Genomic DNA, 18,098 nt, shown 5'->3' on the forward strand with positions numbered 1-18,098 from the left:
ATAGTGGCACAAACAAATAGGCGGCCTGGGACCTGTCATGCGCTCCAACAAGTCAAAGCTCTGCATTCAGTTTGTCCATAATAATGATGTCTATTTCTCCGATCAGCTTGTCGTTTATAATTGGAGAAATTGTGGAGAAATGTGGTTCGTCGTGTGACATCAGTACTGACCTCTGCTGTGCCTAATAAATTACATGATGTATTTGTTTTGTCACAACTCAGATGATGGTCGATTAGGTTTTATTTTTTGTATCTACCTGACTTTTTTCTTTTTCACAAAGGTTTTCGTGCGATATAATGATCATATTATCTTTTCATTTCTAATTTATCCACCTCCAAATCATTTTTTGTGTTGTTTATTTATTATACAATACATATAATACACATTGTGTGCAAATTGTGCAATCTTCTCTTTCTTGCTTGCTCTCACACTATACTCTCGCTCCGCATCCGTCCGTCCGTGCGCGCGCGTGTGCATGTGCTGAGAAAGGGAGAGTTGAAGCTTTATATGAGATGGACTTCAAGGCTCAAAGCCCAGACTGCGTTTAACTATCACCCCTTCATCATACCCTCTCGAGTCGGCATATGTCTGATGATCACCTTCCATTGCCAAGCGAATTTCATACCCAGGCATTATATTATATAAAAAAGGATGACTTGTTGTGGTCTGGAGAGGGAAGAAAAGAATACCTGTCGTGTTTGCCTTTAGCTACCAGCAGCAGACGTACTCCTTCAAAACGTACACCTACCTACCGGCAAGGAGCTGCCTGCCTGCATCCGATAAGGGATCTAGTCCACAGAATACGAGGAGAGGGAGGGGGTGTGGAGTAAAAGAAGTGGAATTGGAGAGAAGCAGAAAGGGAGAGACATTTAGGGAGGGAAAAGGTCAGGACGCAGGGGGTTTATCGTATTGCCAGAAATAAGAGTTTCTACACAAACGTCTTGGTCGACCAAGGAAGGAGACGAATAGTCCCCAACAAGGCTTTTCCACCACTGGCATTTTTTAACGGAATACTCTGGATTTTTTTTTTTTTTTAACTTTTCGACATATTTTAAATACACACACTGTTTTTTTTCGGTGAAGCCAAGTCACCATAGTGTGAAGTTTTTGGACCGTGCGTAATTTGGGACGTTTTACTGCCAGCCAGCATCAGGATGCGCGTCTACTTGGTCCTTCTCTGCCTCCTGTGCGCAGGGCGCGCTCAGAAGTTCTCCGCTCTGACGGTAGGAGGATGGGCACGAATTTAGTCAGAATGCCCTTTTTTTTTTTAAAGTCAAAATCTGCACCTAACAGGTTTCAAAGCCAAGATTTGCATTATGCTTTTCGTGCTTAACGGCGCTGGTATATGAAACGGAGTGGTTGACTATAATGAAAAAATACACACAAGAGAAAGCATGACCAATTCACATTCATTTGTTTTTTTTATGTAATTCAGTGTAGTCGATATAAACTTTCTGGCGTTATTATTTTTTATCAATCCCGCCTTAATGTTTGAGTGTTTATTCTTTCAGCTATAAAATAATATTTTTTAAGTGATAATAACCTATAAGATCCAACTATATACACACATATATATATATATATATATATATATATATATATATATATATATATATATATATATATATATATATATATATATTATTTTAGATATGTATTAGATATTTATATTTTTGTAATGTTTATGTCTCCCTCACCCCCAAAAAAGTTATCTGCTGTATGTCTATAGCTGACAAAATTCTGGATGGAACGACAAAATTCTGTGGCAAAGTTTGTCTTGGCAAACCAAGTTTCTGCTCTCCCTTTGCTGACAGAGCCTCGGTGTGTCTGTCTGAGTCGTATGACAGTTCCAGATGGCAGGGCTGCTGGTTATCTCTGCTGGCCTGTCTTTGTGCCGTTGATGGGCCTGTTAGCAGCATATTCTGGACTGCTTCCACAGCCAGCCTGCTGCCTGCTTACCGGCCTGCCTGTCTCTCTGTCCTGTGCATGTTTGGTTGTGCCAGACAGAAGCCCAGAGGCAAAGTATGCAGTTGTGGGTTCCATCCAATAGCTTTGATGACAATGCACTCTTAGGGACTAGACTGCTATATCAGCGGGTCTATTGTCTCAAAATAAATGCTGTTGTTTACAGGAGGAGAGCACAAAGGTCCAGCACTGGCAGCAGCAGTCAGTCAATCAATTTCTACCCAGAAGACCCATGTGTAAGAGAAAGCAGCGTGCATCTTTGAGGCGGATGAAGAGTATTTTATGGCTACAGTCAAGTGCACGTATTATATGGTGCTAAGGGAGGAATGATAGAGTTCTGCAGAGCGGAGGCCGAAGTGGCTGAGGAATGCACACTGTCAGAGGCTTACCCTCGTGATTTAGAGGTTGATGTGACAGCCGCCGCCCCCAGCTCCGTTATTTATGGGCAGTGTGAAGATGCCTTAATATCCAATTGGAAACAAATGGCCATGAGTTGTTAACCTGGGGTTGAGGGGGTCACAGAACCTCTATCCCTGTCGGCACTAAGAATTGTGGAATGTGGGAGGAAGTGTTGCATTGTGCAGGCGCACCTCTGCATTCCCACTCCGATGCACACTCACAGACACGCAGACACACAGACACACGCACACGCACACGCACACACACACACACACACACACACACACACACACACACACACACACACACACACACACACACACACACACCACTGATACGAGCAGAGATAAATGGGCCTGTGTTTCTGAACTGAAGCTGTCGTAGGATATGACATGATTTGTGATATCCACACAGCACACAGTGTAAAGGGTGCTGAGATACAGTGGCTTGGGTGTGATGCACAACCCACTATACTGTGGATTTGACTGTAACAATAAGATATTTATTTCAATGCACACTTCTCTCCTATGTAAATCCAATCTATTAAATAGATTAAAGGAAATACACTTTCATCTATGTCATATTGTGCCATTGGAGGTCATTAGGATTTCTATACTGAGATAACATGCAGAGCACTGCATTTATCCTTTATAGAGGCTTTTGGACTGACTGTTGGCTTTTTGTTTCAATGACACAGGAGAGCATGGGTTATGGTTGTTTTCGAGAAACTGTTTCAATATGTCAGATATTTTGTGCATAGTTGAGGTTGAACAGGCCACTGAAAATATTGGAAACCTGCCTAGGTTGTTCATTAGGCCGAATTTTTCCATGGCTTATGAGAGTCTGGAATTGTTAGCAAAAGAGATGGGGACAATGACTGCCTCTTGTTCCAACCTGTTTAAAATACACTTTAGCATAATATATGGCCTCTATTGCCGGCGCTTCTTTCATTAAAATTGTGCACCTGCACAGAGAATACTTGTTCATCCTCCCATGACTATCAGTGACCTTTCACACCACTGTTTCTTTCTTTTGAACATCTTTAACAGCAATTAAACGCGTTTGCCTTTGATTGAGTTAATAGCCTGGTTAAAGGCTGTCACTTTCTTCCCTTTCCACCATGCTGGAAACTAATGATCCCCTTTGCATCCCAGCGTCCACGGAGGAAACTCCCGCCAAGGCCATTTAACACGTTTGCCACGGCTCTCAGCTGGGGCCCCCATTGACCCTTCAAGGCTGTGGTGTGAGGGGCCTCACGGGGTGCTGGAAGAGGGGGCCTCTCAGTCCAGAAGGCCCTTATCGGCCCTCAATGTGCTCTCTGCTGGAGGCTCGCCTCCGCAGCACTCCATTCAGTCCCACAATGCTGCAGAGCCAGGGGGAGGTAATAGGATTTGATTTGTATGCCGGTTGGTCTTGGAAAAGGAAAAAAAAGAACTCTCCCTTACACTCCTTCTGTCTCCCCCTTCTCTTATTCTTTTGCCAACCTCTTATTGTATTATTTCAGCAGATGCATAAAGCATCTTCCGAGAAAGATCAAGCAAGGGATAAGAGAAGGGAGGAACAAAGAGAGAGAACGCAAAATGAGAGAAAGAGGCATTGAAAGAGAGCAGAAAAAGGATTTCTGCCATAAATGGATTTAAGCCACAATATGTGTCCTGTCTTGCGTGGGTTCTTCTTCTCCCTCTATCTGAACAGACAGTAAATCAGCGGCAGAAACTTGCGCTGGATGTATCCAAGGCAGTGGACCATCCATCACTCCATGCCCTGGTTGCTGTGGGTGCACAATTGCGGTGTCAGTGAGATGAGAGTTTAGAATGAGACATCAGGGGAGTGACGGGGCTGTGCCGCAGCCTTGCCAGCCTTGCACATCCATCACTTCAGGCCAAACACACAGAGATGTACAGCGGGACAGCTAGCTGCCATTAGGCGCAAAAAGGGAGGAAGAGGTCCTCAACACACCATTATGGCTAATTTGCACGTTGTCGTAGGCCTGTAGCATCGTCGCTTGCCATAAATAATGGCAACCAATCCCGTGTTTCAGTTGATGATGTGTTATTTTCGACGGGCAATACAGTCCAATGAAGGCTATTAAAGCCTGTAATATAGGGATTGCGCCAAGCTGTATTCCTTTCACTAGGGTATACATCAACCTGCTACGCCTGTGGTAAAGTGCAAGCATGGAATAAATAGCTCTGTATCTGCTGCCATTTGCCCGTCTCAGGCAGAATGGGTGGCTGATTTCATGGGTGGCTGATTTCATGGCTAACTGTGATTTGGATGCTTCATTCTTGGAGCTGTGTGGCAAAGAGTGGCGGGCGTTTGGCACTCTGCTGCGTGTTGTACTGTGGACGTCTAGCGGGATGCTGTGCTGCTGAATGGCTGTGTTTGGGTTGTCAGTCTGTTGGCTGGCCGGGACAGAGAGTGATAATAGCGGTGTGGTGTGAGCACTAGGGTGGTCAGTGAGGGTTGCGGCACTGGCGGGGGATAGAGGCCGACCGCCAAGCGTCATTGGACACACTTACGTATTATCAGAGCTGATCGTGGCCTGGCAGGGCTCTGGTATTCTGCGGAAACAATTTTCTGAGCAGTCCATCATGTCTGCTGGCCTCAAATGGGACGGGGTGAGCTGTGAAAGACTGGGTGAAGGGTGACGAGAGGTCACCAGACTCACCACTGCGGCGGAGGGATGTCCAGACTCGGGTGGGAGGACAGAGGGAGAGTCTGTGTCTGTGGGACACTGTCAGTCAGAACCAGCGATGCGCACAATCCCTGAAGCTGAGAGACGTTGACAAGGAGGGGGTAGGCGGGGATGTTAAACCCCCAGCCCCAACCACCAAGGAGCAGAGAACTGGGCAATGAAATAACAGGTGTTTATATTTGATATTAAATGGATGCTCTTAGATAGAACAGCCCGAATATCGCATTGGGACTCATGACTCCAGGTCTCCAACTCAGGACTGTAAGGATTCTATTTCCCCATCACCTCTCTGTTCAGTGCACCCATTGAAAGATTGGTGGAAAGAAAGAAAGTTGACAACACATCAGTTTCAAAAGTAGCAGCCAAGAGAAGAAAGGACTCATCATTTCTTTTTTTTTCTTTTCTTTTTCTTCTTTTTTTTAAAATTCATTCAAACAAAACAGTGGCTTCTCTCTCTTCCGATGTGTTCCAACGGGCCTCTCCTCTCTGATTCCTCCAGGGAAGATTTATGAGTAGGGCTGACAGAAGCCCGACCATACACACGCACACACACACACACACACACACACACACACACACACACGTGCACGCACGCGCGCACACACGCACACACGCACACACGCACACACACACACACGCACACACACACACACACACACACACACACACACACACACACACACACACACACACACACACACACACACACACACACACACACACACACACACACACACCGGCCCAGGGCAATGCCGCTGTCCCAGCCAACCGCTCTTCCAGGTGCAGCAAGACCCAGGCAGCCATAGAGCCCTGCAGCCCTGCTCCTCTCAATGAATGCAGGGCTGGGGGCTTGGGTTTTGGGTGGTGGGGGGTTATGGGTCTGTTGAAGGGGATGGGGGGGAGGCACTACCCATCCCCATCCCATCCCTCACTCCATTTGTAAGATGTCAGACAAGGCTAATTTTTTTTATTGGTGATAATCCCGCCCTCTGCATGGATGATATGTCTCTCTTTTCTCTCTGTAGGTAGCCTTGCCCTGTCATTTAATAACTTACAATGGATTTATATGGCCTACCTTTGAGAGGGGGCTTTGATTCTAGCCTTTTAGATTTGTGTGTGTGTGTGTGTGTGTGTGTGTGTGTGTGTGTGTGTGTGTGTGTGTGTGTGTGTGTGTGTGTGTGTGTGTGTGTGTGTGTGTGTGTGTGTGTGTGTGTGTGTGTGTGTGTGGAGAGAGAGCGTATACGCACATACATACATACATGCAAGCATGTGTGTCAGTCTGTGAACAGTTGAAAGAAAAGGCATTCAGGGCTGTTTTCTTAGACGCAGCATGCATCACTGAAAGCACATGAACAAAGAGGTACAAAACAACAAAACAAGACATGGGAAACTGAACAAAGAAAATCCATGCATGCAAATATTGTCATTTCTAAAGCACAAAGGAGTGTGAGAGGACAGTTAAGTCTATAGACAAAGTATTCACTGCACGTGCATGAGAGAAAACAGCACCTGTGAGACTTACCGATAGAAAGACTACACAAAACGGGCGGCCTCAATCGGTCGTCTCCTTTTCATCATTCATTACTCATTATTTCAGACAAATGTACGAATCATGCAAACATTATGAAAACCCCACACTCATCCTGTAGCAGGACAAACCCCCTGACATCTCGTTTATTCAAGCAGCTATTTCATTCAGCCTTTTCATTCATTGTAGCAGTCACAGCTTGCTGTCCGCCCCCGTGGCGAGGGGCGGGATTCATACCGCGGTGGCAGATACAATGGCGGCATTGACACAGGTGATCCGATGCGTTCAGCCGGGAGTCTGCATCCTTGTTTCTTTTTTTCGTGGTTGAGTAAAACATACTCCAGAGCGATTCCAGGTGAATGCCTACACAGGTGTTGGCACGGACAAAAGGAGGGAGGAAGCATCACTCAAGTCTTATCCTACTCCTCCTCTGCCCCCTCCCTTAACCGAGACAAGACACAGCACGGCACGGCATGGCTCGCTCCCTGACGGACTGACAGTAGCTCTTAAAACCTTATTTATATACCTAACCCCACCTAACCTCAAAATAAATGATTTTCAACTGAAAAAGCGACGAGGGACACGGTTGCACGATGAAGCATAAATGAGGCTTTAGGCAGTTATAACGGCACTGCTCCACCCCAGTGTCTCTGGGATGTTTATCAGGCCCTCTATAACATATTTATGGGAGGATGTTATGCCGGCTTTAGCACCTCTGATAAAGGGGTCCAGAAAGGAACTGACAATTACTCAATATGAGCTGTAGCAATGGACAGCATGTCCTGTGGCTGACTTTTTTAGCCTATGTGTTAAAAAGGCATTTGCCCCTACATGAGCTCCAATCACACCCTGTATTTAGACTTCATAAATCCCTCCAGAATCACACCTGCTGTGGGGGAGATTAAACCGTTTGAGTGCAGAGTTCATTGATTCAGGGAAATGTTTCATTAAACATGTTTTCTTCCCCCGCTTATCCCCTATGGTTTGTCTTTCTCACTGTTTTTATTTTGTTACTGTTGCAGTTTCTGCGGGTGGATCAGGATAAAGAGTGTAACATGGAATGTACCGGGGGTCCTCGGAAACCCCTGTGTGCCTCAGACGGTAGGACCTTCACATCACGCTGCGAGTTCCTCCGTGCCAAGTGCCGCGACCCCCAGCTGGAGGTCATCCGAGGGCCATGCAAAGGTCAGGTCATGAGTCACGCTTCAGCGCCGCCTGATACTCTCAAATGCGCGGAGGGTTCACAGCAGAAACCTCTGGGTTAAATTCATTTCAGCATAATTGATTCTTTGAGCCCTGGGAGGGTGACTGGGGTTGACACATTTCATAGAGCGAAGAAAGAAACATTTTTGCCATTTGCTTAGGCTCATAATCCTGCACTATAATCTTTTTTTTTACAATTAATACATTTTATTGACAGAGCTCTTTGGTCTAGTCTTTAATTGTATCAGATATTTGTTTACCATCAGCCATACTTAACTTGTATTTTTCCTCTGCTCAACTTTCCTTTTCTTTCCATTCCAACACAGTGCAGCACTCAGGGAGTCCACAACATCCTTATTGATTAGAAATGGTGGCTTATGGCCTCGGGTGAATTCAAATTAATTATGCAGCAGTGCAATGTCAGGGGCACTTGAATGAAACATCTTGACAAGAATTAATGTGCTGATGTTCACCATATATCATACATTCATAGTGGCGTGGAAGCCTGTGTGCATGTGACGAGTGGAGGGTTGGACATGAAAAGCCTTAATGTGACAGAGAGGCAGTAAGGTCAGGCGGCTCACAAACTCCCCCATTGTTGCTAGTGCTGGAAGGAAGAGCCCATACACCCCAACACTGCACCCCCTACCCCTTCCCACCTCCGCCCCACTCACTAACTCTATACCACTACTTCAACGCTCTACAGACTGGAGACAATGCCCCATTCTTACCCATTACAATATTAGATCACTAATAGGGGGAATGAGAGAGAGAGAGAGAGAGAGAGAGAGAGAGAGAGAGAGAGAGAGCGTTCAGGGCCCACTGAAAGAGAACTCTCATATGATGGAAAAACATTCTGCAATTTTATGCCCATACTGGGTCTCTATGGCAACGTCTCGAAGCTGGACATCTGGATGTGGTGGACAGCGCAGGGAGAGAGAGAATGGAGGATTCCAGCTAGGAAGCTGAAAGGGACAAGAGTCCATGAAAGTCGTATTGAATGCGTCAATAACGTTGGGTCTGGGAGTCTGCCCCAGACGCCCCCGTCCCCCCGTCCCCGACTCCTCAATTCAGGATGGCTGTGTAGGCGGGGGTGGGAGGGGGGGTGATAGAGGGGTTTCTCGAGTCGACAGCCGAAATAACCGCGAGGGCCGGGGTTTTGCCTTAAAGCACAGAGATGGGTTTGTGTTTAAGGATGGCGAGGCTGGCACCGCATTTGTTTTCTATCATTGGACTCAGATGATTCAAGTGTCCTGTCATTTTTTCCAGGCTGCTTTTTTTCTGGTTGCAGCCCCCCTCTGGAGAAGGACGACGCATGGGTTTTCCACTGCGGCTAACATTAGAGCTCCCTGTTTCCCTCCTCTGTGAACATTGAGCGTCTTGCCCTCTCTCTCCACACCAGTGACAATGACACACACACACACACACACACACACACACACACACACACACACACACACACACACACGCACACACACACACGCGCACACACGCATGCACATTAGACTGAGAGAAACCAGCAATGCATTCCCCGCCTGACTCTAATGGACATTCTACCGCGGGCTAACGCCAGCGACACAGAGCCACCAGACTGGCGAATTTTGTTATTTATTTTTAACCTACCATATGAGTCATTGTTTTAATTTGATTTGGCCATGCCAGCCAGACAGGCATAGCGTCGCAGCTAAACGTGCCTCTCGAAGTTACCGTCAAGTGTCCCATCGCTGTCCACCATCTCCTGAGAGTTTGCACAGCTGGCTGCGGTGTGGCACAGTGAGACGAAGCGAGCAGATCTGGACAGTGAAGATGATCCATGGCTCCGCCCGGGAGACGCAATGGGAGGAAAGAAAGGGCCTCAGCTATGCGGAGGTGAAAAGTGCCTGACCCACTTTTATAACCTTAGAGAGGACAGAATACGCGAGACGATAGAGAAGACCGAAGATTAGGAAGAGAGAGGGGAAGAAGAGGAGTGGGGCACAGAGAGGGAGGGAGGGAGGGAGAGAGAGAGAGAGAGAGAGAGAGAGAGAGAGAGAGAGAGAGAGAGAGAGAGAGATGGTGGAGGGGGTGGGGGGGTCAGGTCTCAGCCCAGGCCGTTTTCCCCGTGCATCAGCCCTTTCCTTGGATGAGTGGAATGTTCTCCAGGAGAGTGCGAGCTGCCTAGCACAGTAATGGATTTACCACTTGGCCAGTGGGCTGCACAGTGCGGCCTTGACTGATTTGCTCCTAATAAGACTGGGGTGTTGGTTCTATTCCCAGCCACAGAGGCATCCGCCACTTCCGATCAGTCTTGAATTGTTTCCCTTCTGTCTCTGTCCCTTCCCTGGCTGCCTTTTTTTCCCCTTTCATTTCTCTGCTCTTTCAAATTCGGCATCTCTGTCTGACCTGAAGTTAGTTAGTTATTGAGTTAGACTTTATTGTTCCCTGTGGGGAAATGTTGTCCATTGCATTTGACCCGTTCTAACTATAACAAGCAGTGGGCAGCCACTGAGCAGCGCCCAGGGACTAGCTCCAGCTCTAAGGCCAGTGCCTTGCATGTCTTTTGGTGTGGGAGAAACCCCCTGTGAGGATATCATGCATCCTCTACACATAAAAAGGCCCCCGGTCCGGTTCGAACCCAGGACCTTCCTGCTGTGAGGCGACTAACACTAAGCCACTGTGCCGTCCTTCTTTCTTCTTGTTGAGCAGTGTAAAAACATTATTTGGGTTATGCATTAGATTATGAGTTGCTGAGATTTGAGTGATTTGTGCTCCTCCTCAGACACATCCAGATGTGTGGCAGAGAAGAAGTACACAGAGCAGCAGGCCAAGAAGCTCTTCCCTCAGGTCTTTGTGCCTGTATGCAACCCTGATGGAACATACAGTGAGGTAACACAAACACACCATCACGCTTTCTGTTTGGAATAACACTTACACACAACCGTAATACATACATCAAGGTTACATGCAGTGGTGGCTTATCCAACGGGCTTGAGGTGCTGAAGCACAGGGCACCAACCTTGGGGGGGGGGGGGGGGGGGGGGGGCACCAAACGGCGTGAAAACAAAAATAAACGGCGGAAAAACGCTGAAATGTTGAAGCAGGGCTCCGCGCAGAATGAGAATTATACCCCACCCCTTGCTTTATGTAATAATACCTGTTGTACCCGTGCTCAGAGTACCCAGTGTGGTGGTACCAATTAACATGACCAATCTAGATATGGAGATACTGGGATCCCTGATGTCGTCAGAAACTGCTGACGTTGTGGAGATGACGTACACTCCATTCGCATTCACGTGAATGGAGTTCAATTGTGTATGTCACCACTTACTGTATATTGGTGCAGCGACACAACTGTGAAGCAAAGCTCCACCAATCCATGAAGCCGGGTTGGCCAATCAGGGAACCCCCCAGAGAAACACCATCAGTGGTCAGACATCAGTGGTTTTTGGGCGGTGTAGCCGCCCCTATAAGTGGGGTTGGGACACCTCATTAGTATTAGTTTCCTGCACTGTGATTGGCCCATTAGTGGCCCACTAGCTGTACTGTGATTGGCTGACTCTATTGGCTGACTCTATTCAGCACTGTGATTGGCTAGCGAGACACATGATGACATTAATAACCTATAAATAGGATTATGGACTTCCAAAAATCTATTTCTTTTGGAAGTGAGCTTCCATCACTATGATGACCACTGTGATGACCACACCGCCCACTTCACACTGGGTGTGATTTTTAAGTTCTCGGAAGCCATTGTCCAACCAAACGCCACTCTGCACTGCACACCTCAAGGTCATCTACGACACACTCGGCAAGTTTGAGGTCTATCGGTCAGATGGCGCCCGAGTTACTGTATGCCCAGGACAGGCAAACAGACAGACACATAGAGATTCTGTGAATTTATAGCGAGATAGATACACTTGTGTTCTGTGCTTTGTCTACCAGGTGCAGTGCCACAGCTACACTGGATACTGCTGGTGTGTTACGCCCAATGGCCGGCCTATCAGTGGCTCAGCAGTAGCCAATAAGAAACCTCGGTGCCAAGGTAGGCACAACCTCGTTAATTGGTTTTGGGAAGTATTGATGTCAATAGTAGATCTAGCTTGTCATCTCTGTGTCATGTATGATTCATCATAGTCGTTGATAGTTTAATTATTGTTATTCTTTAAAACTGAAAATGTTTATGTATTACAAAACAAATATACACCTAATTCAACATGCTATTATTGTCATTTATATCATAGTAAAGATGGTATATAATATGCACAGCAAAATCCTCATTCATAATTTATCCATTTGTCACTCAGAGAGTGTACAAATGTACACTGACACACCTTAAGTTGTGTCCTTAAGAGTCCACTTGGTTACCTTTGTACATTCTCAGAGTTAATTTAACACAGAGGATTTTACTGGGTGTGTGAACAACATGCTTTATTGAAATTCTGTTGAGCAATGATGATTTCATAGCAAATTCATGGCAGTGACCGGTCGGTCACACATTCCTTTGGATGTTCATATTTGTGGGGTACATAATCCGTTGCCCTGTGGGAAATTGGTCAGCAAGTGGACCTGGGAGACTGTGTTGCTCAAGGCATCGGGGCTGTGATGTAAATAAGCCCAGTAGAAAATCCCTCTCGCTGAGTTGAGCAACAACGTTTTAACCACTTAAACCCTCTAGACGTATTGAAACGGACCCGAGTTGGCTCTGTACTTGGGCTGCTTTTTTTCTTCCACACTAAATCTCTTTACCAAACATAGCCGATCTACAGTACAAGCACCACAACGCGTCACAATGTGACGCGTTGTGGGCTTGTAGATCTGCTATGTTTGGCTAATGTCTCCCCAGAATATGGATGCTGGGGTTCAAGTGGTTAAATGGTGAGGAATGCGAGCGTAGAGAGACCGGTGTCTGCCAAACAATCAAATAACCAATGCCACATGTCCAACTCTGTGTGACTGTGAGACTGACTTGGAAGCTGTTGCTATCTAGTTTGCAAACAAAAATAGTGGCAGTAGTAGTAGAAATAACTATTCGCGTATGTAGCAGAAAATACAATGCAACAGTGACATATTTGTTTCTGGGGTCCTCTTGCTAACTTTGCTTGTTAGCTGTGTTATCTCACAAACGTGTGCAAGAGCTCTTCCTAAGAGCAGTGCAGTGCAAATTTGAGTAATCTTGTCTGATTAATTATGATGTACATGTGCTGGGGTAAAATGTCCACTAACTGTAACACCTAAACACCACTTTGTAGGATCAAAACAAGAGAGAGCTAGCACAAGGGAACCAGGAAAAGCAGGTGAGCACTTTGAAGAAACAAAAAAAATCTCTTTTGCGTATCTGTCTGCAATACATCTCAGTGTGTGTGTGTGTGTGTGTGTGTGTGTGTGTGTGTGTGTGTGTGTGTGTGTGTGTGTGTGTGTGTGTGTGTGTGTGTGTGTGTGTGTGTGTGTGTGTGTGTGTGTGTGTGCGAGCGCGCGCCTGTGTGTGTGTGTGTGTGTGCGTGGCGGGTTTGTGATAGTGTGTGTGCATGCACATGTGCGTACATGCAATCGTGCCCAATGCACATGTGTGCGCACACGCATTTGTATGCCTGTCTGTGTTTGCTTGCACCTGTGTTGGTGGTGAATGTGTATGAAGAGCAGTGTGGCTCACCTGTTAAGGCTTGCCGCTCCAATATTTTGTCAATTGAGAGAAAGAGCAGCCCTGGGGCTGATATGAAAAGCAGTCTGTTACTGGATATGATTCAGAGGAGAGAGGCTGCGGCGAGCATTTACACACACACACACACACACACACACACACACACACACACACACACACACACACACACACACACACCCACACCCACACCCGCACACGCACACGCACACACACACACACACACACACACACACACACACACACACACACACACACACACACACACACACACACACACTGCTTCTTGTTCGCTGTCTCTTGCCAGAGAAGCTGAAGCCCGTAAGCCTGATTTATACTTCGCCGGTGTTGTGCTCACAAGATCTACAAAACAAAAAATAGCCTATCTACAAGCCCCGGACGATCTACAGGCTCCCGACGCGTTGCGTGCGCGGCGCGTTGTCGTGGGCTTGTAGATGTGCTACTTTCAACGCACGTCTACGTCATGTGACGGAGAATAAATTGAGCATCACAGTCAAAGGATACTTCGTTTATCACACACTCTCATTCTCTGACACAAATATTGTCTTTTTTTCACCACATCTCTCTTTCAGCGGAAATTGTTTTCAGATACGAGGAAGCACTAACGTTCCTTCTCTATTCCACACTGTGTCTGTCACTCTCTTTCTCCCCCCACCCCACTGTCTCTCAGCCATGGATGAGTGACTGTCCTCTTCTAGCTATACAATCACTACGCTCTACCGGGGTGCTGGTCCAATAACTGTTTACCATGCCCTCATCTTTTGCAGAGCAGAGTCATTTGGGAGGTTCCGATTGATTCCAGGCCTTGTGTCGTTCTGTGGATCTGAGCATGTGTGTGTGTGTGTGTGTGTGTGTGTGTGTGTGTGTGTGTGTGTGTGTGTGTGTGTGTGTGTGTGTGTGTTGTGTGTGTGTGTGTGTGTGTGTGTGTGTGTGTGTGTGTGTGTGTGTGTGTGTGTGTGTGTGTGTGTGTGTGTGTGTGTGTGTGTGTGTGTGTGTGTGTGGTATGTTTGCAACATTTGGGTTATTCCTCTCTGTGTGACATTCATGTCGGCTCCTCCCTCACTGTAAACAAACTCGGGTTTAGAAGTCTGCCTGAGCCTTGCCAGCTCGTTACACATAGATCAACTGGGAATGCAACATTTTGTGTCCAAACACTCAAAGAGATGGAGAGAGGGAAGAGTGGTGGAAGTAAGAAAGAGAGAGAGAGAGGTGGGGGGGGGGGGGGGGGGGGTGGCAGGGCTTGTGGTTCAATCTGAGCTGCTTGGATAAACAGTGTGGTGTAAAGCAAAATCAACTGTACATGTGTGGTGTCCCAGCAGTCCTGCAAATACAAAGTGATTGCACTGATGCTTTGGTTCAGTACACACTCAGCTCTCCTAGGTGTGTCCTTCTGTCAAGTGTACCTATCAGCAGGATAACGGCGCGTCATCGAACACAGAGCTCATCTCCATGCACAGGCTTTTTCAAGTGTCAGTCTTGATGGATTCACTGGCATTTTGGAAACATTTGTGACTGAAGAATGACATTGCAGCTAAATACTGTGTGACCACAAATAGCATGACGGCTTCCTGGCAGATGTTTAAAGAGGTGTTACAGCCATGTAAAAATGCCACAGGGGCAAAGATTGACCATTAGTGGTACATCATAAATCCAAATCATGAATATCCTTTTTTTAGATGGCATTTCCATGAGTTAAAAAAAGAAATGACACGACCGTCTTCACAGTGAGTCAGTCGCATTGGGTGGGTGTATATATATTTTCCTACGGAGGTGGTTTGAGCAGAGAAATGGCTGGCATCACAAACACGTATTAAGTTAAATTAAATTAGCCCTGGCTTCTTGATGGTGGTTTGCGTTGGAAAGACAAGATTTTAGTTCAGGGCTACGTTTTAATCCCTGTTTGTGGAACCACTCAGCAGGGTCTCCAGTGACGCCTTGAATAAGTGCATTAAGGGATCTGTGAGCAGACTGTTTGACCCTCACTGAGGTTAACCACACCTGCGGCCGTTGGTTTGTACAGTAACCAGCCCAGGCCCTCCAACCCTCTCTCCCTCTCACCACAAATCAAACAAACAAACAGAGACCAAATAAACACTGACTGTGCCCCAACCCTGCCACTGTTAATTGGTACATCTCAAACATGTGTGCTGCCCTGGATGTTGCATTCCTCAGCCGTCGCACGCCTCCTCTCGTGTCCCGTCCTCATGACACTGTCACTTTATTGACCAGGGGACAGGGAAGAATGACACCTGGCCCTGTCCTCTGTTCATTCAGCTTAACTACTTCAGCTCTATATACTTATTTGCATGACAAATAGAGAAAATAGCTTATCTACAAGCTCACAGTGCGTCATGAGCTTGAAGATCTGCTATTTTTTGCTATTTTCTTCTATTCCGCTATATCTTTGAAAATCTTTGAAAATGTTCACCTATGACATGTCTATAATAGGGACACCAGGAGGTTGAAAGTGGTGAACTAACTCATTCATGTTTTCTTCCATCAGAATCTTATGTAAACCATGTTTTCCTTCTCTCAAGTGAACGTATGGGGATCTATGACCAACCACTATACTTACATTAACCTACTGTGCAGCCACTCCAGACACTGTGATCTTCCCCCTATAGTACCTCTTTCCCTCTCACTGTTTCTTCCTCCTTTAGTCTTCAACCCACCTCCCTCTCTTTCTGACCCAGTCTGTCCCACCCCCCAATCCCTCCTGGCCGGGCAATGTGCAAAATCCCACATAGATAAGTTTTCATAAGTCTACCTTACTCTCGTAATTGTAGTCTCCTTGCAAATATTCTCCATTCTAAATGCAGATGAGTCCGCCGGCCTTGTGGTGGAACCACAGCCCGCCGTAGATGAAGAAGGTGAGTGCTTGTCCAAGAGGCCATTCCAGGTTATTATCGCAATGACAGCTGAGAAGATGTTCTTTACCACAATTATGGTTATTAAAGTGATGCAATAGGTATGAGGTGCCACCAAAGTGCCCATAATCACAGTGAAGAACGTCCTCTTACAGGCATTAGGGGTTTTATATAGTGTTTACCAAGCCATAGGCACTGACTGAGAAGTTTTATTCAAAGGAGTGTAAATAAGAGAAAGAAAATTGCGAGACATCGAGAAAAATCATTGGCTACGCCACTGGCAGTATTGCTCGGCTCGGCTCAAACTACCTGTTGTATAAATTGCTTATAATTGCTGATTTCAGCATCATATGCTTTTCCACAAGGTAGTTTTTATACCTTCAAAATCAGTTGACCTTCATGTTGCAATCTGTGTGTATTGGAAAACCTATGCCAAGTATTTAGGGTTAGATGTATGAGTGTGTTTTCCACTGAAACCAATAAAACTGTCTCTGTGATTTCTTTCAGATATGATTTCCCAATACCCCACCCTATGGACAGAGCAAGTCCGTAGCCGACAGAACAACAGAACCAGAGTACAATGTGAGTTTTTTATTTTCTCATTTTTATTTAAACCACTTAAATCCGATACTTCTTTGACTGGGGTCCCCCAGGGTTGGCCCCCTCCTGTTTTCCCTCTACACCAAATCTCTTTGCCGAATATAGCCGATCTACAAGCTCACAGATCTGCTATTTTTGTTGGATATTCGCCCCCAGAATAGGGAAACTAGGGTTCATGTGGTTAAACAATGGCAGCCGGGAATTCGCTAACCTTAACTAAAAGCACACTCCTTTGTCTTTTTTTTCCTTCTTCTGTGAGCAATCATAGTTTAGTCAGGCCATTCCTGTTTCTTAAGGACAGATGGTGGGTTGTGAAACCAATACATCTTGGTGTTGGCATAACGCAAGGCTTTGAGGATCTGAATCTATCTGCGGTTCTTCACTTTGTAGCAGTGCTGTAATTATCAGCACATGGCACACACTCAGCATCTTCCATTTGTCTGCCTGCTCATCTTAAACACACACACACACACACACACACACACACACACACACACACACACACACACACACACACACACACACACACACACACACACACACACACAGTAAATGCACTCTAATTGCATGGATTGGATCAATTGCCTCTTTCCTCTCGTCACCTCTTCGGCGAAATATATTGCATATACCATAAAACAATGCTATTTTGGAGCTTGAGATGAGATAGCGGTTTGTGTGTGCATGTGTGTGTGCGCTGTGCATGTGTGCTTGTAAATGTGTGTAAAGCCCATCAACATAATTTATACCCAGTAAAAAAAAGCCTGCAAAGCACAGTGTTGATGGTTTTGATTACCAGCGCTCTCTGTAGGGTATTGGGGCGAGTTTTTTCGATTAACAACCCCCCTCCCCAACAAAGGGGGCGCTTACAGAGGAACTGGAGCAAAGAGAGCCAGTCGAGAAAGCGGGGACGCATTTCATTTGGGCTCTTTCGTGTGGGCAGGGATCTCTAATGAAAATAAACAAAGAAAAGGGATACCCATAATCCCGCTGTTGCTTCCGAGCCCGGGGGGCGGGTGTCGTGAAAAAAACGGGGGAGACAGGGGTGATGAAAGCCCCCAGCGGCCCGCCCAGATCAGCTTCGATCTTGGCAGGCGGTGGAGTCTTAAAGCTCAAAGCTCCGCTGGAGAGCCGTGCGGCAGCGTGGAGGCGCGCCGCGGCTCAAAGGGCTCTGATTGGATCCTG

The 18,098-nt window shown here is 46.4% G+C and overlaps 1 protein-coding gene across 4 annotated transcripts in view; it reads left to right on the forward strand.

The window, feature by feature from the left end:
* Nucleotides 1-515: 515 nt before the first annotated feature.
* Nucleotides 516-18,098, forward strand: part of smoc2 (SPARC related modular calcium binding 2) — a 28,469-nt gene continuing 10,886 nt past the window's right edge. Inside the window, exons 1-7 of one of the 4 annotated variants that reach the window (XM_080449209.1) lie at nt 516-1,223; nt 7,613-7,775; nt 10,552-10,658; nt 11,715-11,814; nt 13,022-13,066; nt 16,236-16,319; nt 16,824-16,898. In XM_080449209.1, the coding sequence (XP_080305335.1) occupies nt 1,155-1,223; nt 7,613-7,775; nt 10,552-10,658; nt 11,715-11,814; nt 13,022-13,066; nt 16,236-16,319; nt 16,824-16,898 (643 nt within the window). In that variant the 5' untranslated portion in view covers nt 516-1,154. The remainder of the gene's footprint in view (nt 1,224-7,612; nt 7,776-10,551; nt 10,659-11,714; nt 11,815-13,021; nt 13,067-16,235; nt 16,320-16,823; nt 16,899-18,098) is intronic. The other 3 variants (XM_080449211.1, XM_080449210.1, XM_080449212.1) reach the window with 3 other exon arrangements.

Source organism: Gymnoscopelus braueri (assembly GCF_963280865.1).
Source record: "Gymnoscopelus braueri genome assembly, chromosome: 14".
In the NCBI taxonomy this organism is placed as follows: domain Eukaryota; kingdom Metazoa; phylum Chordata; class Actinopteri; order Myctophiformes; family Myctophidae; genus Gymnoscopelus; species Gymnoscopelus braueri.